Consider the following 22,606-nt stretch of genomic DNA (forward strand, 5'->3'; position numbering starts at 1 on the left):
ATCTAAAAAAGTCACGGAATAATCCCGAAAAGTAAAACACAAAGATTCCAGAAAAAACTTGAAAGGTCTCGAAAACTTTCGAGAAGCTCGGAAGGAACAGAAAAGTCGCAAAAAACCCCGGAAGCTCCAAAAATAAAGTCGCGAAAATTTCGAAAAGTACCAAACAACCAAAAAAATATTCAAACAAATCGAAAATAAAATCCCGAATAGATCCAAAAAATTCCCGGAATAATCTCGTAAAGCAAAACGCAGAAAACACAGAAAAAAATGAACTGTCCCGAAAAAAGTTTTTTTTTTGTCTTTAAAAAGCAAAAAAAAAAAGTTCGGTTTTTTTCAAAAGTCAAATTTTTCTTAAGTCTTCCCTTTTTGCATTTTTTTTCACCATGTCCTTTTAATTTCCAAAGTTAACAAGAGCAATTTATTTCTTGTATCTGATTATACATATATACCCATATAGACACCAACATATAACAAATTTACCTGACAGCATAAGCAAAAAGATCAGTAAAGCACGCCATCGGAAACTAGAAAGACAACTCCCATTAGGCTCTAGCACTTGTGTCGGAAATCCTTAGAAATCGGTGCAAGTAATCCCACCAAAGGTGGACACCACGCAAACGTAACAAAACCCATCCAGAGCTTAAGTGGAACTAGCCTTAGCAAAATGTTAAGGTTTGGAATACAGATCCTATTACTGACACTCGCAATCGCAGCCAGTGCAGAGAGTAAGCAAATCCAAAGTTCTCTTTACAATAATTCTAACCGTTATAACTCTTATTAGGGGACCCTCACGATTTCTCTTTCGAGAGATTGAATCGTAGAAATATGTTGACCAATGGCATGGCTACAGATAATTCGGCTGTGCCCACTGAGGAACTGGATCCTTATTATTGGCGCAAAATGGCGAGTGTCGAAATTCAAAAACGTCTGGTCGAGCAACCAAATACGAACAGAGCGAAAAATGTTATCTTCTTCCTGGGCGATGGCATGTCACTGACCACAATCACAGCCGCGCGCATACTTAAGGGACAGCGTGACGGCAAACCGGGTGAGGAGTCACAGCTCGCTTTCGAGAAATTTCCATACACCGCCTTGAGCAGAGTGAGTCTTCACTCATCTTTCTTTATAATCACAGCTCAGTCACTAAACACATTCCGCTATTTTAGACATACTGCACCAACGCTCAGGTGGCCGATTCCGCTTGCACTTCCACCGCTTATCTCACGGGCGTTAAGACTAACATTCTTTCGCTGGGCGTTGGTCCAAAGGTGAACTACAATGACTGTGAAGCCTCCATGGATCCGGCCAACGACCTCACTTCACTTTACGATTGGGCGCAGGCAGCTGGTAAATCCACCGGTTTCATCACCACCACCAGCCTCACACACGCCAGCCCATCCGGTGGTTACGCGCATGTCGCGAATCGCTTTTGGGAGTCTGATACAGACGTGCGCACTTATCTCGGTGACAATTACACCACCAATTGTGTTGATATAGCCACGCAACTCATTACCGAGGAGCCAGGCCGTAATTTGGATCTGATAATGGGCGGAGGTATGGGCAAATTTTTGCCAAAAACTATGATCGACAAATTCGGCAATCCAGGTGAACGGTCGGATGGCAAAAATCTACTCTCCGAATGGCAGCGCCGCCACCCGGGTGGTGTGCTGGTCAGCAATCGCAAACAGCTGCAGGCACTCAACATTAACCAAACCACCAGTGTGATTGGGCTTTTCCAATCAAAGCTGATGAATTACCATCTTCATGCAACGGAAGGCGAGCCGACCTTGTCCGAAATGACAGAGACGGCCATTAAATTTTTGAGTAAAAACGAAAACGGTTACTTCGTCTTCATCGAGGGCGGTCTGATCGATTACGGCAATCACAAAAACACACCCGGCATCACTCTGGATGAGACAATAGAATTCGAGAAGGCTGTGGAGTTGACGCGCAACTTAACCAGCACCGAGGACACACTCATTGTAGTGACGGCCGACCATGCACATCCGCTCAGCATATCCGGTTATCCCGTGCGGGGCAACAATATTTTGGATATCAACAAGATCAGCTACGATCGAAACGGCGTGCACTATGCGACGCTCAACTACGCAGCCGGTCCTAAACAATATCTGGATGAGAGTGGCAAGCGCCTTGAGTTGGAGGGTCAGTTTGGCGATGCCGGTAAGTCCTTGGTTGCTCAATTAACTTCCGTCTTACATTTGTTTGCGTAATTCACTTATCAAACTATTTTTTCTGTAGATTTTGTCTTCCCCAGCTACATCTCCACAGATGACGGCGTTCACAGTGGCGAAGATGTCGTCGTGTACGCTTCCGGACCATGGCAGCATCTATTCGGTGGTGTGCTCCAACAAAACACCCTACCCCACCTTATGGCATATGCCGCATGCATTGGGGAGGGCGCTAAGTCCTGTGCCGATATGGCAGTGCACTCATAAACGAACACACATATATACGTACACACGTTAGCAGAAAATCAATTCACTCATTTAACGTGCCCATCAACAGCGGAATAACTACCAACTCTTATCTCCACCAAACCACCAGCACGTGCCTTAATTATCAGTTCCTAATATCTTGAATTTCACTAACGGGTTGGCCACATAATCTGGGAGATAGCGAGTGCCAAGAAGGTGTTATTTATGTAGACATGCATGTATGTAAAAATAAATGAAAAGCTTAGCACTTCCCTGCGGAAAAAAATATTAATTGATTAAAAATACCCAACTTTTAGTTAGCTTTTTTTTGCGGGAGTTCAATAAATAACTAACTTCTAAGCAGCTATGATAAAACTAACTTTAAATTAGTTGTAAAGTCGTGCAGGAGTCATGCAGACATTATCGGGAGTTTGTTTTCTTTACAAGCTTCCATTTAAATATCCTCCTACAAAAAATACTTTCAATACACTTTCTTTCTTTCTGTACTTCACAAACTCTTTTTCGAATTGAGAACAAATTATGTCCAGCGGAGTACGAATATGGGACCACCTACAGCAGAATATGTATGTAAACAATTATGAAGTGTAATAAAATAAAAATAAAGCAAATAATTAAAAAAAAAAAATGTTTTGTTTTTATTATTAATATTTAATGAAACATAGAAATATAGTTTGCTTTCCTCAAAGGAAATATACCGATAATAGTGACATTTAGCTCTTTCCTAATCAACTTCAATTTAGATACATTTCCCGCAGGGTTTTAACAAATATGAAAGCGAACCTACAGTTGTGCTGGAACTGTAGTCAATTAACCAAACCAAGTGCAATAGTTGTATTTTTATGCCTTTGACTGTACCTATGTCTTACATATCGCTAGCTTAGAGTGAAAATTTGCTAAGTCCATTTTTTATGAAAACTCATATTTTGATATAGGAGGCTAGAGAAATTGAATACGCATAGTTTCGAAAATTATAAAGGTACTTGTTTTATTTTTTCCTCTTCATAAGCAATAAAAGAAGCATAAGTCCAAAAGAAGCACCACAAATCCGATAAGGCCAAAATAATACGACATCTTTTAATAAATATCGAATCCTTCTGATTCTTATGGAGTTTTGCTTTGCTTTAAACGCGCAAAATGTTTGATTCAAAGTCTTGCGAAATAGTTAAAGAAAATGGCTATAGGAAGATTTTTTCCTCTCCTGTAAAATTTTTAAAATGGGACTTAGCAACTTTTCTTTCTAAGCTAGCGATATAATAATTCTCTCGAAGTCTTATTATTTTTTTTATATACATATATATGAAGTCCCAAATTCGACTTTATTGGAAGCAAACATTTTGTTTTATCATAAGTTGGCAAGTATCCACAGTGCATAACGGGAAATTCGTTTTGTTTCAGTTCGTTATTATAGCTTCGCTTTATTGCTTCCAAAAACTGGTGATTACATTGTTTCTATACTATTGATAGCACACTGCCGATTTTTGTTTACACAAGTGCAGTGATTGTAAAACAATTAATAAAGTTTCGATAACATTTATTGTGGATAAAAGGTTGATTAAAGGTGTAGGTGTGAGCATACATATATTACTGGAAATAAATATATGTATGTTGAATGTGGTATTTTGTTCAGATAAAAATTCATTGCCGCACGTGAATGTCTGGTGCGTGGTAATTTTTCCAATGTCCAACTTCTATTAAGATTATAAATAAAATTTTATCCGACATATTTATACTGTAGTTTATGGCTTTTTGTAAAGTGTTTTATATCTGCGTGTCAATGTTTATGAAATCAGCTATCACTTTTTGCCTAAACGATGTGTTTTTTTTTTTTCTTTACGCTGGAAAGTGCAATTAAAAGGAGGGAACTGTACAATATTTGCTACAATAGAAACAACATGATGACAGAAGACAAGTGCTGTGTTATCGTATTTATGTAAATATGTAATGTAAAAATGGGCTTCAAAGTAGAGCAAAGGGATAGCTATTGAACAGATGTGCAAGTCTCCGTTCATATGTATGTTTATATGTAGTTATATTGAACAAAAAAGAAGAAGAAAGAAATTTTCTGATCAAAGCGTGAAGGCGAAGCCCCTATACCATAAACTTTTGGCTGCCAAAATGGAGTGCTTGCTATCCAAAAGATGTACTCAAATGTGAGTTTGCAAAGTTTTGTAGATCAAACTACAAAAAGACTTTAAAAGAGCAAAAAAAAACTTTTAAAACGTTGAAAATGCGTTGAACTTATTTTGCTGTATAAGTGAGGATGTGGGCATTCGCGATATAAGAAGACATTCGATGACAGTTTCGAAGAAAAAACAGACCAAAATAGAGAACGTTGAATGACATGGAAGATGGCACACTGCCGAAACCGGTTGGTCTCCAAACCAAATTTGACAAGCGATGGCAGAAAATCGTTCAACAATACATCATATATATTTTTCTTTTTCAAACAACAAAATCACAAAAATTTAATGAAAATAAAAATAAGAAAATTAAATTGAAAAACAGAAGAAAATAAAATAGGTTCCTAAAAATTAAATTAAATTAAAAAGAATGTACATATATTTTTCTTTTTAAAACAATAAAACCGTAAAAATAAGAGGTAGTTCAGTATAAAATGGAATTTTAAAAATAGAATAAGTCTTTATAAATTAAATAATATTAAAAAAATATATTTTTATAAAAATAAAATCCAAAAATTAAAATGAAATTAAACTTAAATAGCTTAATCTTAATTAACTTTAATTAAAAAAAAAAAAAAAAATCCGCTGCCCGAAAATTCGAACCTCAGATCTTTCTAATACAGCGACGGGCAGAGAGAGTTTTTACTCTGCGCGCGTCGAAATTTATAGAAGACTTTCGTGCCAGAGTGAACAAAATCTTACAAGCTATCTTGCCTACGGTCTTTCAGTAGTGTCACAAAAGACTTTCAACTGTCTTAGCCAGAGTTGCCCTGTAAATCCTAACATTTCATATAGTAAAGTGTATTTTTTATTACAATAACTAAGACATGCCCATCTGGTCGATTTCGCCTACTTTTAGTATGAACCAGAGCGTTTACATTTCCATTACGATTAGTAATCGTTAATGTTTTTGCGGTTTTTAATTTTAATGATTATTTTAATTTTCTTACATAACACAAAAATTAATAATAAATTATAATTAATAAAAAACTTTCAGCGTACAGAGTTTCATCTTGATAGGTCATCGTAAAAACAAGTTATCGAGTGTTTCCCATATAGATTGAGCGTTTGAACCAACGTTCGGCTATGCCGGCCGAAATATAAAAGCTCAATAAACCCCTAAGATTATAAATTAATTTAAACTGAAAATATTGCTGTGGGCGGAGCCGCTGTATAGATCTAGCATTTAAATATAATTTTCTAGCCATATACCTGCCTGCCAGCATCTTAAGCCCTCCGCACTTCCTCTTATCTTCCTCTTGAAAGTGATCGTCAGTTCGCTCAGAGAGTGCTTGATTTCTTTGAGTTTGTTTGGAGTAGTGGTTCCCAAATTCTAGTAGTTCCCCAGTTTCTTAAATTTTTTCGTTTCGGAGAATTTCCTTAGCCGTCTTTTTTGGTGTAAACTAAGGCATTCCAACCCGGAGCACCTTAACAATCCTGGGATTTAGGGATGCAAAAATCTCTTATACCGGGATGCCGGGATTTTTCGGGACATCGACTTTATTACAATTTTTACAGTTTGCAGTAGGCTCACCGTTCTCAGCAGTCGAAAAGAAACCACACAAATTCACTGTCACCACATTTAGTTTTACGCGACCGTAATTTAATGTTAAAATATTTGTTTAGTATTCTTAAATATCTATATTAACTGCAAAAATACTTCCTCATTTTGGCAGAAATTCAATTGCCACTAAACCATGCCAACAAAATAAAATGAAGAACAATTCTGTCACACTGTAAAAGTGTCTTGTGTTTTTAATTGCTGCCAGTTGTTTCATTTTTGCACAGTTCTTGCAGATCTGAAAGTCACTTCCGAATGCAAATAAATCAAGTTCAATTTGAATGCAAATTTTGGTGTTCTTTATTTCTCGTTTTTCATGTCAAATGCACGTGAATGCATTTTTTCGTTTTCAACAGCACTTTTGCTTTGTAAATAAATCAGAAAAAGTCTCGGGGTCCCGAAGCTGTAATCCCGGAAAAGTATCCACGATCCCGGGATTTGATGCACTAATGAAAATACACATTAAGTGCATATAAAATCTATGCTATTTATGTATTTTAGATTAACAGCAACCTTCATTCAAAAAAATACAGCGCCCGCCAATCTTAGATAAAACTTCATATTTAGTACATACTAGGGCTATTCGCGATTCGGTGCATAAGAGCTGACAAATTTATGCAATTGCAGAAATATGCCATGGATTGTGAGCGACCTTTATTAAACTGTCATGGTAAAGCTTTTGCAAAACAATTTTTGTGCATCAGCTTTGGTTTTGTTTATGAATGCAATGCATAGCATTTTTATGCTATGGATTTTCGGTATTGCAAATTTGCCAAGCCATGACAAATGCAAATGCGTGTATTTTGTTTGTGTATTGCAAATAATTTGCAATACAAATTTGCAATGCAATGATGCTAGGCCATTTGCACCGGATCGCGAATAGCCCTAATGTGTTAAGCTGACTTTATTAATTTGTTTTTTAATTTCAATAAATTCGCACGTACCGACGAATTTTGTTCAGAGATAATGGGCCGTATGCATAAAAACTAAGCAATTGCTATTTCTTAAAATTTCATACCTTTCACCTAAATCGAGTTTGAAGTTTTAAGAAAAAGCATTTGCTTAGTTTTTATGCATACGGCCCAATATCTTTTTATTTTTAGTCCACTATGTATATATGAAGAAAGTGTTTTATATATACACACACATCTATATATAAACATACATATGTATGTAAATTACATCGTATCAAATTTTATCGATTTTGTACAAGCATTATATCGTATAATTGCAGGAGCTTTAACACTTTTCAATTTATGAATTATTATCACCAAATTAAATACTTAAATGAAAGCCAAAGTCATAAAGATAAATTGAAAATTTGTTACCCGGCATCTGTCGTCCGGCTAAGAATGGACTACAATCTCTAATCGGCAGCATATAAAGCAATTTGCGAAATTCATTTAACTAGTGCTAACCATCTAGTGGAGGAAGCGTGACCAGAAACTCCAGCCCTAATTTTGCTAGAAAGACGAAACATCACAGATTTGAGAGAAATGCTGCACTTCAGCATGAAAACAATCGCTGCGCTAGTGCTGGTGGCCGCGGCTTATTCTGTGGACAGCTCTTGTAAGCTTCAAATAAATTTAGTAAATATTTACGGGATTCAAGTGCAGTGGCTTTTATCAATAGAAAACAAATTATTTTATTAAAATCCTCCAATCAGCTTTTATGAAAAAAGGCAGAGCATTCAGAAAAAAGATACAAATAAATGCAACGTTAAGAGCTGTATAGAAAATTCTTTAAAGCCACTGATAATTATCTAGAAAAATGTCTAGAGGATTTGTTCCCAAAAATAATTACAAAAATTTAAATTTTACATGCCTCTTAAAAAAGTACGGTAAAATTAAAATGCATGGAACACTTTCAGCTGACCTCCATACGCCGCCGTCATCTACTTCCAGGAGCACCAATGTTATGGCAGGCTTAGGCATGCCTATTACCAATGAAATCGTGCCCACAGAGGAACTGGATCCAAATTTTTGGCGAAATGCAGCAAATGAAGAGTTACAGAAGCGCGTCCAGAACAACCAACCAAATACGAACAAAGCGAAAAATGTTATATTTTTCCTGGGCGACGGCATGTCTTTGAACACAGTTACCGCCGCGCGCATACTCAAGGGACAGCGCGAAGGTAGACTGGGCGAGGAGTCACAGCTGAGTTTCGAGAAATTCCCATACACCGCCTTGAGCAGAGTGAGTATTCACTTCTTTATAATCACAGCTCACTAATTAAACATATTCCGCTATTTTAGACATACTGCACCAACGCTCAGGTGGCCGATTCCGCTTGCTCTTCCACCGCTTATCTCACGGGCGTTAAGACCAACATTCTTTCGCTGGGCGTTGGCCCAAATGTGAACTTCAATGATTGCGAAGCCTCCATGGATCCGGCCAACGACCTCACTTCACTTTACGATTGGGCGCAGGCAGCTGGTAAATCCACCGGTTTCATCACCACCACCAGCCTCACACACGCCAGCCCGTCCGGTGGTTACGCGCATGTCGCGAATCGCTTTTGGGAGTCTGATACAGACGTGCGTACCTTTCTCGGCGACAATTACACCACCAATTGCATTGATATAGCCACGCAACTTATTACCGAGGAGCCAGGCCGTAATTTGGATCTGATAATGGGCGGAGGTATGGGCAAATTTTTGCCAAAAACTATGATCGACAAATTCGGCAATGCCGGTGAACGGTCGGATGGCAAAAATCTACTCTCCGAATGGCAGCGCCGCCACCCGGGTGGTGTGCTGGTCAGCAATCGCAAGGAGCTGCAGGCACTCAATATCAACCAAACCACCAGTGTGATTGGGCTTTTCCAATCAAAGCTGATGAATTACCATCTTAATGCTTCCGAAGGCGAGCCGACCTTATCCGAAATGACAGAGACGGCCATTAAATTTTTGAGCAAAAACGAAAACGGTTACTTCGTCTTCATCGAGGGCGGTCTGATCGATTACGGCAATCATTACAACACGCCCGGCATCAGTCTGGATGAGACAATAGAATTCGAGAAGGCTGTGGAGTTGGCGCGCAACTTAACCAGCACCGAGGACACACTCATTGTAGTGACGGCCGACCATGCCCATCCGCTCAGCATCTCCGGCTATCCTGAGCGTGGAAATGATATTTTAGGCTTAAATGAGATTGGTTACGATGTGAATGGCGTACATTATGCCACATTAAATTACGCTGTAGGCACTGAGCAGTACTTGGATGAAAATGGCAATCGCATTGAATTGGAAGGAAAATTCGCTGACACTCCAGGTAGATGTATCATTGCGGTTGGTTGTCCTGACATGTAAATTTTGGTTTTGATTTATTTTCTGCAGATTTTACTTTTCCAAGTTATATTAAAGGCTCGATAGGCGTACATGCTGGTGACGATGTGGGCGTATACGCATCGGGGCCACATGCCCATCTCTTCACTGGCGTCTTGCAGCAGAATACGCTGCCTCACCTAATGGCTTACGCTGCTTGCATTGGTAATGGCGCAAAGTCTTGCGCTTAAAGGGCCTAAAGCTGAATATAATAATAATAAAACGTCAATATATTTCCTTGCGTAAATGAAATCAAAAGAAGTTCATTATAATTTTTACCTTTAGTAAGCGACTTCAAAAAAAGGAGCAGGTTACCAAATCGACGGAATATTTTTTTTTTTTTTTTTTATGCATATCACGGCATAACTTTGGACAGTTAATATGCACAAAGCAAACTTTTTCCAATGTTTTGCCAGTCTTTAAGAAATTCTTATTCCTAAATGGATCTACAATACTTTCACAACATTTTTTCCAAGGTTTGATTAAATGTTGAATAAATTTTGAATTCAAATTGATATCTAAGCTTTTCTCAAGTGAAGAACTGAAACTATTTTGCATACCGAAAATTTGCCCTTTTTCCGGCCCTCCAATTGGGGTACATTTTAAGACCAACATTGAAAATTGAAATATGTATTGGATCTCTACTTGCCCTCCAACCCAAATAATTTTTGGGTATTGACGAGCAAAAATTTGCTTGAGCATCTTACGTTGCGTGCTTTTAGGCACTCTAGTTACACGCTGCTACAAAAAAAACAAAAATCACGAAATACAACCGAAACCAAACTTACAGTTCTATTCTAACAAAATCAAAAAACTCAGCGCAACACTAATGCCCCCTTGGACAAATATGCCGCTAGAAAATAATTTTTTAAATATTTGTGCATTTCTTTAACATTTAAAATCTAATTTTTGTGGCATATTTTGAGGCGCAGTATTCAAAATTCGGACACTGCATTTTCCATATTTGAAGGTGTTTCACGTCACTGAATCTATACAAAACGGCCCACTCAATCATAAAATATTTATAAATATTAAGTGCTCGTTACAATTTAAAAGTTACGAGATTTCGAATAACGGTTCAACTCTCTATGGTACATAAAACGCTCAATTCCCGAGCTTAGCATTAATATGAAAAATCAAAGACTCCCCCGCATTAAGAAAAAAACTCCCCTACAGATATATGTACTTTGTATGCATGCTTAGGGAATTGTGGAACATTTTTTTCTTAAGCAGAACTATTTCGCGCGGACACCTACCCTCTAACACGCACTCGAAGTTTCGCCTCCAAATATATGTAAAAGCACATTCATAGTCGTCCACACATTTATGTAAAGTGTGCATTTTTACACTTTCTTTTTTTATTTTTGTGCTAAAAAAAAAAGTTTTATGGCTCGCATTCGCGCGCAAATTCGCACTCAGTTGGTATTTACTAACATATCTTACGAACACACACACACACAGCTGCGCATAAAACAACAAAGGTAAATATGGATGTATGTGCCAACGTGCTGCGGGCCACCGGCTGACTACTAAACTGGCCAGTGCAAAAATATTTGCATAAATCGTAGCTTTTATGAGCCTTTAATGCACTCGCACATACACATTTACACACATGTTCCCTTGTGTGTGTAGACGACGTGAAAGGGTAACTATATGTATATACGATTGTTTGTAAAATTATGATTACACATACATATTGCTTTCATGTGGATTCACGCATTCAGAAATGCAACTGCCAACTGGAGAAAAAAATATGTATAGCTCTGATATACAAACGTACATATGAACCGAAGAACCTATTGAGCCCTAGTCTTCTTCTTTTTTGGCACTGAAGCCGTTGAAAAAATGCGCAAAGATTTTTTTATGAAATATTTGACCACTCATTACTTCTTTATTTATCCATCGATTTTCTTCATTAGTAACTTGATTTTTTTTTTTTTTTTTGTAACAGAACAGGCTTTAGCACAAAGGTAAAAATTTGACACAGAACCTGTTATTTTTTTAATTTTTCTTCTATGAAAGTGGTTTTTTTTTCATAAATTTTTTCATAAAAAAAAAAATTTAAAAATCTGGAATGATTAATTAATTTGTCAGAAACTATCAGATCTATCGAAAAATGATGTAAGTATATACGGTCTATGTAGAATTTCATTTGCCGTATTTCACATTAAGATTGTTGAATTGGCTCGTACGATATACGCAATTAAGTTAAACCACTATTTGATTTACTTTTTGAAGTTTATTTCTAAATTAATAAGGAGTCGAATGGCTTGATTACCGTGCAAACCTGAAAGATATAAATGATCTCCTTCCCATTAAAATGTACGGGCTTTCATGGGCTTTCATATAATATGTAGAGAGAGTAAGATTAGAGAGAGGATTATTGAGAAATCGAATGCAAAAAAGGGGTGAATGCATATTTCAAAGTCCGTCAGAGTCCCAGTGTGAATGCAATGAAATTTAATGCATTAAATCAGCACCGCTAGCTAACTGGATTGCTCCCTGCAGGAGCATTTTGCCCAAATGAGGTGCGCATGAGCTTTGGGCGTTTTCGTATATCATCCCACCTAAGCACTTGCAATACTTCTCTATAAGTTTGTGTTTATGTGTCTAGGCGTATGGCTTGTAATTCGAATTGCAACGCTGCAATTGACATTTAGCATATTTATATATATGTGAAAGTAAATGAATTGGACTATGCTTCGCCGCCGAAAGCGCTTTTAATTGACGTTTATTAACACCAAAGCCTCAAAGCTGCGAACATTTGACTTTATAATCAACATCCAAATCTGGCACTGAGCCATAAAAATGTTGGCATACGTGTAGTAACTAATTGACACACCTGCCACCGCAGATGTGGCAGCCAAAAATGTGATTACGAGCGAATAAAAATATGTGCAAATAACTACACCCCCATTTTTTTTTTTTTTTTTTTTTTTTTTAACCCAAATGCAGCGAAGGGCATGTATACATACATACATATAATACATATATATGCTTTATACGATATATTTTTGCTGCATTTTACTACATTGTTGTCACCCACATGTACCTACATATTTATGCATGTATGTACATATGTACATACGAATGTGAAATTCGCTGCTGGCACTCGGTGTCCGCGTGTTGGCCGCGCGTATGTCCTCGAAGCGCAACTAAATGTCATTCATCAAAAATTCCGTGTAGTTACTGGCAATCAAAATAAAACTAAAATTCTCATTCGCGCCTCTGCTCCTGCCTTGGCGTATCAAAATTTCATAGTTATTTCATCAACTTGGAGCCATTCCTCCCTCTTCTCTCTGCCTTCTCTAGGCAACGCATTACTTGCACCCTGTTGTACTTTTCAAAATAGTTATTTCCGCTCCACAGCTGTACCACTTCCGGCTCAATTCGCTCGGCATGTTGCAGAGCTGAACAGCTGGTGCAGCAGCATTTTGGCCGGACGGATTTTGACTACGTTATACTGCCGCTACTTAGATTAAAATTAGAAATTATTGACCTGTGCTGGCCGAATGCCGGAAAGCTTCAGTGACTACCACATGGGTCGGATTGCAAGGGCTGCGCTGCGCATTGTTTGACTTGCCAGTTGGAGAACTGTTTGTGCAGGCGGCGAAATTGTTACCGTATATCTACATATGTATGTATACGAAAGCGATCATACGTAGTATGTGATACATATGTACGTATGATTATACTTTCATCGAAAGCAGCAAAAGCTTTTCGTTTACATACGTCTGTTAAATTCTATCAGATAGTTTAGAGATTGATAAAAATATTGCATGCGATTCGTTCGCTCTTGCGATGTTGCATTGAACGATATGAACTTGCTCTCTCTCTTTTAATTTATTTATGTTAATTGGTTGACGAATAGCTTCATGTATTCTTTGCTGGATAACAGGTGACTTCTGTTAGCCCCAACACTCTGCTCAAGCTCTTAAGCAAAAGCATGGCTCAAAAACTACGTTTCAAACATGACTTCGACGAACAGTTGCCCAATTCGTAGTCTACTACTCTTTAAACAAAACGCTATTGGATCATCCTTTAGGGTTTCTTGTCCCATTAGCTTCGGCAGGAAGCAATATCCTCCGTGATGGGGATAGAAAATCTCAAATCCCAAGAAAGCACCGTTCAAACTAATTAAATTAAGCTTTTCTACAGCCCACTGGCAAATGTTTAGCTATGTTCCGTCTATTTAGAAAAATATTAAAGTATGTAATGAACCCCAAGGTGGGTGATGGGGAAAATATTTATTAACTAGTACATTGCCGAAAAATATTAAGTAGGCCAATCAGTCTGTCGTCCTGAAAAGATTCGCGAAATTAGTGAACATCCATTCAAAGCTAGGCAATTTAGGAATTTTTGTTTTTTTTTTTACATATACCATCTATACGTATGAAACAACGCCATTCTAGTACTCAGCAGCGATGGAGTCAAAGTTGTCGCGCACGTGGATGATATATATATATATATATAGCTCACGAGTCATAATTGCACCTCCTCTCCCCTTTTATAAAAGTACGTTTCTTACGGCTGCTGCCAGCAAAAGTGCTGGTGAAAAGTTGCTAAGTCCATTTTTAAAAATTTATTTATTGGCATCTTCTTCAAGTATTTGGCAAAACTTTGAATACAACATTTTGCGTATTTTAAGCAAAGAAAATTTCTAAGCGAATCAAAAGGATTTGATGTTCATTAAAAAATTTCGTATTATTTTGGCATTATCGAATTTTGCATGCCTCTGTTGGACTTAAGTAGCAAATTTGCCTTTCGTTGAAAATAAAAAAAATTAAACCAGTACACAGCTAAATCCTCTTGGATGCATTTTTAATTTGTTTTGTTTTTTTTCCCTATATCAAAATGTGGGCTTTCATAAGAAGTGGACTTGGCAAGTTTTCGCTCTAAGCTTCCGATATATGTATATTTACATATGTATACTTTCATCAAAGTTTATTTTAATATTAAAATAATCTTAAGATAAGCAAGAATGAGCTAAGTAAACCATTAAATGCTCATTCACACAAGCATTAACATTGCATACACCTATATATGTACATATGTATGTACATATATATATAAAAATTTATTTATTTATAATCGTATGTAAATACGCCAAACTAAGCACCTACAACCGCCTCAACGTTATACAATTGTAAAATCATGTAACCTTATCAATTCCCCCCACATTTTGAGTGAAAGCAGCTTTACTGGTAGCTGATTACCTCGGCTGGGAAGCGATAAATAGACTGTTGGTCTGCGATTTTGCAAGCATTTAAATTCAGCCGTTAGCCAAGGAGCCTTGTTGGGTTAACAGTGAAACGCGGTGGTATAACACAAATATGCAGGGCAAAACTTTGGCGACGCTCGTGTTGGCGCAGTGTCTGGTGCAAGCATTGACCTTGCTCAACAAATGTTCGTTGCATTCACTTTAAAAGAATCTGAACACTTGTCTGCTACTTTCTTTTTTCCATTACAGCGCCCGATTTACACGCACCGTACGTCGTGAATAAGCTGCAGCGGGACAATCCCAACAACATGGGCATCGGCATGGCTTTGAATAATCGCATGGTGCCGAAGGCTGAACTGGATCCGAAATTCTGGCGCGATCAGGCTAAAGAAGAGTTGAGTAAGCGACTGAGCAAACGGGTGAATAAGAATAAAGCGAAAAATGTGATCTTCTTCCTCGGCGATGGCATGCCGTTCACTGCCATAACAGCAGCGAGAATACTTCAAGGGCAGCGTGTGGGCTTCACGGGCGAAGAACAGCTGTTGTCATTCGAAAAGTTTCCCTATACCGGGCTGAGCAGAGTGAGTATTTCGATTTTCGGTTTGCCAGGCGGTACAGTTTCATGCAACCACTTTACTCCCCCCCCCCCCCCCCCCCCCCCCCCCCCCCCCCCCCCCCCCCCCCCCCCCCCCCCCNCCCCCGCCCCCTCTCCAGACCTACTGCACAAATGCTCAAGTGCCCGACTCAGCCTGCACCTCGACCGCTTATATGTGCGGCGTCAAATCCAACGTGCTCACGCTCGGCGTGAATGCGAACGTAGACTTCAACAACTGCACGGCCAGCATGGATGCCAGCAACCACCTGACCTCCATCTACAGCTGGGCGCAGGCGGCGGGCAAATCCACCGGTTTCATCACCACCACCTCACTCACACACGCCAGTCCATCGGGTGGCTATGCGCACGTTGCCAACCGTTTGTGGGAATGCGACGCCGATGTTCTATTTTACGGCCAAGATCCTGCCACCTGCCCGGACATAGCGCAACAGCTGGTTACAATGCAGCCGGGTAAGAATTTGGATGTGCTAATGGGTGGCGGCATGGGTAAGTTTCTGCCCAACACGGTCAAGGATTTGTTCGGCAATCCCGGCGAGCGGTTGGACGGCAAAAACTTGCTCTCACGCTGGCAGAACTCGCACCCCAACGGCGTTGTTGTGAAAAACCGCGACCAATTGCTGCGGCTGAATGTCTCGCAAGTGTCCAACATCATGGGTCTCTTCCAATCGGAGTTGATGCAGTACCATCTGCATGCGAACGACGATCAGCCAACGTTGGCTGAAATGACTGGCGTGGCGCTCTCATTTCTCAGTAAGAATAATAACGGCTATTTCATTTTCATCGAAGGCGGTCTCATCGATTATGGAAACCACGAGAATAAGCTTGGCATTGCCTTGGACGAAATTTTGGAATTCGATAAAGCCATTCAGTTGGCGCGCGCCATGACCGATCCGGCGGATACGCTGATTGTGGTGACAGCGGATCATGGCCATCCCTTGAGCATATCTGGATATCCGGAGAGGGGCACTGATATTTTAGGTTTGAACGAGATGGGTGAGGATTCGAATGGAGTGCCCTATGCGACATTGAATTATGCGGTAGGTCCGCAGCAGTATCAGCATGCAGATGGAACTAGGCAAAATTTGAGAGGAAAAATGAAAAATCCAGGTAAGAATAAAAGCTGTGTTAATTGCTGTGAAAGGCCGATGAGGTAGCACACCAGTTTGGAACTGTTCTATGCAAAAGCTTTGCAAAAGCACTGTTCGGTTCATATTTAATGGAGCTCTTTACGCTTCAGTAATATAGTGTAACCCAAATAAATCAGATTTCTTCAGCTACGCATTAGCAATCGGCCTTCAAAATGAATGTCTCAGTCTTCCTGAGTTAGGCCTACATCGATAAAAGTGATGGATCGTCAGTGCCATAAATTTGTTTAACCAAAAATCCAAATCACATTCTCATCAGCTATTTGTAGCTCATTTACATCTTTAATATGAATTAATAAAATTTCTCATTCACTTCCAGACTTTGTAGCACCCAGTTATATTAAACAGGATGTGGGCGTTCATGGCGGCGACGATGTGGGCGTGTATGCGTCCGGTCCATGGGACCACCTATTTTGTGGCGTCATGCAACAAAATCTGCTACCTCACATGATGGCCTACTCCAGTTGCATAGGTGATGGTCCGAAAATGTGTGATAAAACGAAAAGTTAAGACAACAACGATATGGACTTCTTACGCAACGGACATATTTGTATGTAGATATAAGTAGTATTTGCACACCTTAACCTCATTACCGTAATTGTAATTGATAGTTGATTTTTTAGACTAATTCATTCATGTCTCATAATTAGGGTCATAAATTTTATAAGGGTTAAAAAATGTTAAAGCGATTCTCGACAATCACAAAATATTTGTATCCGCCATGCGGTTTATGCCACGATCGCAGTATATATATCTGTTATGACGGTTAGTGAATCCCTTAACCATAACCTTGACTAAAAAAACACCATTCCAGCATTTCATATACTTTAAGCAAATATTAAGTCTTACACATACATATGTATGTATGTATGTTAGGTAAAATGATTTAAAATAAAAATTTAAAGAACAACTCACTAAAACTGCCTCTTTCACCTTGAAATGTATATAAAAAAAAAAAAAATTGGAAACATGTTAACCTTCGTTTTTATCGAAAAATATCTGGCGGATTTACATGAATATGAACAATATATCAATCGCCTCGTTAACTCCCATTCACATCGCAAGTATCTTCTGCAATGCACAAGGTAAACATTTTCGCACACTTCAGCTTCTGCTTTTGCTGCTGGTTGATTCGCATTCACAAGGTAAAATATAAATTTACTGTTTATCTTAATTAATAAATTATTTGGAAAGACTAGTCAAATATGAAGATGAATAATCTGAGTATTCGAATTATTTATTATTTAAATTTGGGCATTAAACATTGCAAATGCTTCTTTTCCTTTATATGTACGTATGCATGCACATACATACATGCATGTTTGTACATGGGTCGTTCTTAAAAAACATGACCAATTGGTGTCCCCAGACTTTACTATTTTATATTTTGTTTCTTCAAAAAGAAAATAGAAAAATATCTGCATTTTTATAAATTATTATCGATTCTACGTAACTATATTATAAAAAAAAATAATTAATTATCTGAAAATAACTTAAAAAATATTTTCAATGTCAAAGGTTTAGCAAAAACCTGTGTCCCGAGCCAATTTATAAAAATTTAATAGTTATTTTCAGTTGAAATAAAATTGAAAAAAAATAATATTTACAATTTTTGTTATTCAGTTTGTGTATATTAATACCATATATAGAAAAGAATGATGAAAAATAATTTTTTTGTATAATTTTTATGAAGAAAATTTGTGTCCCCAGGTTTTGGTCCCCTCTGTTACGTCCACTCATTTTATTGAAAAATGTTTGTTAAACGTTATGACGCGTATATTTCTCTTATGCTTCTCCATCATAACTTAGCTAAAATCAACAAAATGTGTTTTGAACTGTTCAGTCTTGTTTAGTGCGTTGTTGAGTAAGGAACCCAATTGTATGCCGGGTACGTACCCTTATTCAGTGTCAACTCTGTTACTGTTGAAAAACGGTGAGTAAAGTGATTTTTTATTTATTTTATAATTTTTTTATAAATATTTTATGTACATTAATTAAGTGGACAAATAAATTCTCCAAAATTCGAATAAAAAGCTAAAATATGGTATTTTTGAGTTAATTTGTCCCCTCTGTTACCGGTCCACTCTGTGACTTATTAACTCCAAAAACTCCAAAAATTAAAAAAAATACTGCTGGTTATGGATTCCTATTGTTGATACCATCCGTAACCACATGAGGCCAATTATAAACATATTTGGCCAACTTAATTTTTAAAAATTACAAAATTCAGAATGGTCATGTTTTTTAAGAACGACCCACATGTTGTCGTTTAAAGCAGAAAACCGCGTATCAACAAAATGCAACTTCGAACCTTCCGAATGTACGAACATTTGAATGAAATTATTTTTAAAAAGTAAATGGCAAAATTGTTCCTTCGGGTAGTAATAAAGACGATGTTTTATTTTAAATGAAAAAAGGTATAGATGGATAACCCGTTATTTTTAAGTATTTATGCGAAATATATTAAATAGTAGGCGCGGCTGCAAGATGGTGTCCGCCGCAGAGCAAGTGACTATATATATATGTAAATATATAATAATAACGCCTCCTAACGGTAATGACTCTAAATTACGGAAAGAGGACTACATTTTACCGATAAACACCTGGAATATACGGACACTCTGTAGGGAAGGCTCTTCTATCCAATTTCTGTATATTTTAGATAAGTGTAAGGCAATGATTGCTGCGCAGTCTAGGAAATGCGAAAGATGAGATATGATATGCTGCGTAAGGCATTTATGATAACAATGACACTGGCTTTATTTTAAGCCGACATTCATGCCTTTATATATGGCCGCAGGCACTGTTTCAGGCGGCCGCTCCGATTTTTGGTAAGTCGATAGGATCGAATACATTTGGATTGTGTTTGTTTCAATAACGCCTATTTACTTGTTGACACAGCCGCTGACCCAAACAAAAATGGGCCTCGTCCGAGATGATGGTTTCTTGGCCAAAATCCAGATTACCGGCAACATTTGCCCAATAGCCGAACTCAGGGCGTTGTCTAGCGTTTCTTATACGGATCTAGGCACATATCTTAACGCAAATTAAGCCCAGTTGACTTTCTGGCGTTGCTCAATTCAGGTGATCGGCCCTAAATCGACATTTATATGCCTTCAACGGTACTACCCGCTACGGCGGCTTTGTTTTCTCCACTTCAACAGCATACAAAGCCACTCTACAGCCAATAGATACGCTACAGCTACAGTTGAGTGATATCGGGGAAAGATTGGTGAGAAGATAAATGTTAAAGAGAATGAAAATATACATAAATGTATGTGAATTCGAGAAGTTTTAAATGCTGGCATGCGGCACTGTGGCCTGAAAATTTTCTGTGAAAATTTGATAGGCTTTGCAGACATAGACTTCGAAAGGACACTTGAGATATGGAAGGATCACTTTTCATTGGCGACAGAGATACCGCATTGGTCGAAGAAGAATCCTGACTAATATACGCATGAAACTCAGGCCTTTCCACCATAACAACACGAGGCGAGACCAGAAATAACCAATTCCCCTGAAGCTGCCGGATACCGGTTGAGCCGGTCAAATCCGGCTGTAAAAATCTAGTTGGGCGCAGTTACCATCTGACGCAATTTGGTATAATGAATACATGCCCGAATACAGGAATCTTAAGGCACTTCCACAAGATCCAAAAGAATGGAGATCCAACCGTTTGCGCTAATAACAATGGTTTACAATTTGTCAACATTGCTCATGATATCCTATCGGCAAATTGTGTGAAAAATTGCAAACAAAAGTTGGCTTCAAAGCCTCCAAACAGAAAGTATTTTTGAAAATTGCATACTTTCAGGCGTACCTAGTACTCATGCAAATTTGTGTGCTTTTATAAGTGCATGTAATTCGTATAAAAACATGACTCCATAGGAAGACTCCCTCCAACTTCTGCAAATTCGTAAATGTTCACGATAAGTTTTCATGATTTCTATGAACTTAATACAAAAAGCGCATATACTCGCATTTAAACACTTTATCGACAGCAGCTCATGGGAGAGCTTTTCTCATATTTCGTTTATATGTAGAAAGCCTCTACCTAAAGAGTTAATATTCCACTGGGGTGCCACAAAAAAATACTTTCGCTTGTGTTTCGCATGAGCTCGAGGTTTTGAACTGGAAACCTCTGGGTAATCATTTAGTTGATTTTTCAAGAACCTTTAAATAAAACAAATAAGAAAACCTTAAAATTTTTTTTAAGGTAATGTTAAACGAAAAAATGTGATGCTATTGATTGAGTATTTTGAAAATAATGTGTAACTCGTTTTGTTATGTATTTATTTTTTTTTTTATATGTTTCGGAATTTTTCTGAACTTTTTCTGAAAGTTCTGAACTAAATAAAACGATGGAACCACCTTAATTCTTATAATTTTTTTCATTGCTAACTAAAATATTTTTTATACGCACTTCACATTGAAATTTAATTAATTTTGATGTGACCACATACATCATTACCTTCTCGTGACAGATTCGAATATTTTAGTAATTTTCTGATATGTACACAAATGCAAGGTGGGGCAGCTGCAAAAATTGGGGGTTCTCTATCTGCAAGCGCTGATGTTGCTGAATTCGTTCGAAAAGTCGTTGGACCCCCGCTGAAACCAAGGGGGCATCACCTACATATGTTAGCTGTAAAAGCCTACCAGCTGAATGGTCTTCCGATATTGGACGTCGAGGGTAAGCACGAAGCGGTCGATAATCATGAGCAGGAGTCAGTTGCTGTTATGTCGGGCATTGTCAGCACAGGTGCCACTATTTCATCAGCTTGAGCTTTCAGAATATCTGCCTCAATTAAACTGCAAAGTAATCTCAAAAAATGTGGATTGATGCTGGTGGCGACTTTTAGAAACGAATTCTATCTAATGATCCTTACCGGCGCTATAGCGAATACGTTTGGAAATATTTACAAATAGCGATCAAAATCGATAATTATTTTTTAACTTTAATAACTTAAAGAAAATTAACTGGCTTCAACCATTAGTGTTTTTTATCCACCCTATTTCGTTGGTATGTCCACAGATAAGTAGAGATAAAAGCTCGCTCACTCTAGTAGCAAAATCCAATGTATGTATGTATTCGAGTACCAAAGCGCTCTCGCGCCACTTAGGTACAGGTAAAAGCATTAACAGACGCGTTGTACGGGCAACATTTGCTGGCTAACAGCAGCAAGAAACCGGCCGTGAAGAGACAATAACAGCTAGCAGTAGCAGCAGCAACATCAACATCAACAACAACAACATCAGCAGCAGAGACGGAAGTAACAGCAACGGCAACCAGAAAGCGGCCAAGCGACCAGGCGGCATTTTGTAAACGTTGACGGTAAACAGTCAGCAGCGATGCTTTCATTGGGGCAACAGCATCAATTTTTGGAGGCTGTTGCATAAAGCGAGTATAGTTAAGAGATAAAGTAAATAAAAAACGATAAGTAAGAGAGCGAATGCAAACAAATTCTAATTAAAAAAATAGTAGAAAAAAAATTCAGCAGCTGAGACAGTGAAGTGCAAGTGCATTAAGAAATATATACATATATGTATGTATGTAGTAAGTACATGAGTATGTTACGCTTTCAAAAAGTATTACGAAAAGTGACACCAGCGTTGTACAATAACTCAAACTGCAAAGCTATGGTTAGCACTTGAATAGGAGTTAAAAATACACTTGAAAAAAAAAACTAATCGCGCTCTAAAAGGTGTGCATATGTATCTAGAATGTAGAAAAGTAAATATATAATAAAGATTTATTAAAAACAAACGATTAGCCAGTCATTGTTACAAAAAAAAAAAAAATATGCCAATAAACAAGTGGTGAAACTACACGCTTATTACCGTTAAACAAAGCAAGCGCTATCACGTTGAATCGCAGTTACACACGGTCGGCTAGTTGTTGAGCTGCACGCTTCCAACTGGAGATTGCACGAATTAAGGCGAGGAGCCGGCCCCCCCTCCCCCCCTCTTTATTATTCATATTTATATGTTACACACAAATGTTTGTACTTATTTACATATATGTATGTATGTTTGTATGTATGGAAGCGTATAAATTGTGTTTTAAAATCTGCATACCCCCCTTCCCCCCCCCCCCCCCC

General features: G+C 38.1%; 3 protein-coding genes and 1 long non-coding RNA gene across 4 annotated transcripts in view; all 4 read left to right on the top strand.

Annotated features, from left to right (window-relative positions):
- The first annotated feature begins 664 nt into the window (after nt 1-664).
- Nucleotides 665-2,456, top strand: LOC108359542 (alkaline phosphatase-like). Its single transcript, XM_017611453.1, has 4 exons — nt 665-725; nt 782-1,101; nt 1,167-2,181; nt 2,260-2,456. The coding sequence occupies exons 1-4, from the start codon at nt 665-667 to the stop codon at nt 2,454-2,456; spliced, it is 1,593 nt and encodes a 530-aa protein (XP_017466942.1).
- A 5,037-nt stretch (nt 2,457-7,493) lies between these two features.
- LOC108359543 (alkaline phosphatase-like) lies at nt 7,494-9,714 on the top strand. The gene is made up of 4 exons (XM_017611454.1): nt 7,494-7,766; nt 8,068-8,393; nt 8,453-9,470; nt 9,536-9,714. The coding sequence occupies exons 1-4, from the start codon at nt 7,694-7,696 to the stop codon at nt 9,712-9,714; spliced, it is 1,596 nt and encodes a 531-aa protein (XP_017466943.1). The 5' UTR covers nt 7,494-7,693.
- Nucleotides 9,715-14,844: 5,130 nt separating this feature from the next.
- On the top strand, nt 14,845-17,237 carry LOC108359546 (alkaline phosphatase-like). The gene is made up of 4 exons (XM_017611460.1): nt 14,845-14,929; nt 14,994-15,325; nt 15,459-16,467; nt 16,825-17,237. The coding sequence occupies exons 1-4, from the start codon at nt 14,857-14,859 to the stop codon at nt 17,013-17,015; spliced, it is 1,605 nt and encodes a 534-aa protein (XP_017466949.1). The 5' UTR covers nt 14,845-14,856; the 3' UTR covers nt 17,016-17,237.
- A 4,624-nt stretch (nt 17,238-21,861) lies between these two features.
- LOC108359547 (uncharacterized) overlaps nt 21,862-22,606 on the top strand; it is an 8,788-nt gene continuing 8,043 nt past the window's right edge. Inside the window, exon 1 of the long non-coding RNA XR_001846940.1 lies at nt 21,862-22,210. This is a non-coding gene — a long non-coding RNA (uncharacterized LOC108359547). The remainder of the gene's footprint in view (nt 22,211-22,606) is intronic.

Source organism: Rhagoletis zephyria, unplaced genomic scaffold, assembly GCF_001687245.7.
Source record: "Rhagoletis zephyria isolate East Lansing unplaced genomic scaffold, Rhagoletis_zephyria_1.1 Rzeph_scaffold_00407, whole genome shotgun sequence".
In the NCBI taxonomy this organism is placed as follows: Eukaryota; Metazoa; Arthropoda; class Insecta; order Diptera; family Tephritidae; genus Rhagoletis; species Rhagoletis zephyria.

Excerpts from the sequence above, each read along its gene's own strand:
- LOC108359542 (XM_017611453.1), top strand. The coding sequence starts at position 665 with ATGTTAAGGTTTGGAATACAGATCCTATTACTGACACTCGCAATCGCA. Across the intron at positions 726-781 it reads AATCGCAGCCAGTGCAGAGA|GGGACCCTCACGATTTCTCT; the intron begins GTAAGCAAATCC and ends AACTCTTATTAG. Across the intron at positions 2,182-2,259 it reads GGGTCAGTTTGGCGATGCCG|ATTTTGTCTTCCCCAGCTAC; the intron begins GTAAGTCCTTGG and ends TTTTTTCTGTAG.
- LOC108359543 (XM_017611454.1), top strand. The coding sequence starts at position 7,694 with ATGCTGCACTTCAGCATGAAAACAATCGCTGCGCTAGTGCTGGTGGCC. Across the intron at positions 7,767-8,067 it reads TTATTCTGTGGACAGCTCTT|CTGACCTCCATACGCCGCCG; the intron begins GTAAGCTTCAAA and ends GAACACTTTCAG. Across the intron at positions 8,394-8,452 it reads CATACACCGCCTTGAGCAGA|ACATACTGCACCAACGCTCA; the intron begins GTGAGTATTCAC and ends CCGCTATTTTAG.
- LOC108359546 (XM_017611460.1), top strand. The coding sequence starts at position 14,857 with ATGCAGGGCAAAACTTTGGCGACGCTCGTGTTGGCGCAGTGTCTGGTG. Across the intron at positions 15,326-15,458 it reads CCTATACCGGGCTGAGCAGA|ACCTACTGCACAAATGCTCA; the intron begins GTGAGTATTTCG and ends CCCCCTCTCCAG. Across the intron at positions 16,468-16,824 it reads AGGAAAAATGAAAAATCCAG|ACTTTGTAGCACCCAGTTAT; the intron begins GTAAGAATAAAA and ends ATTCACTTCCAG.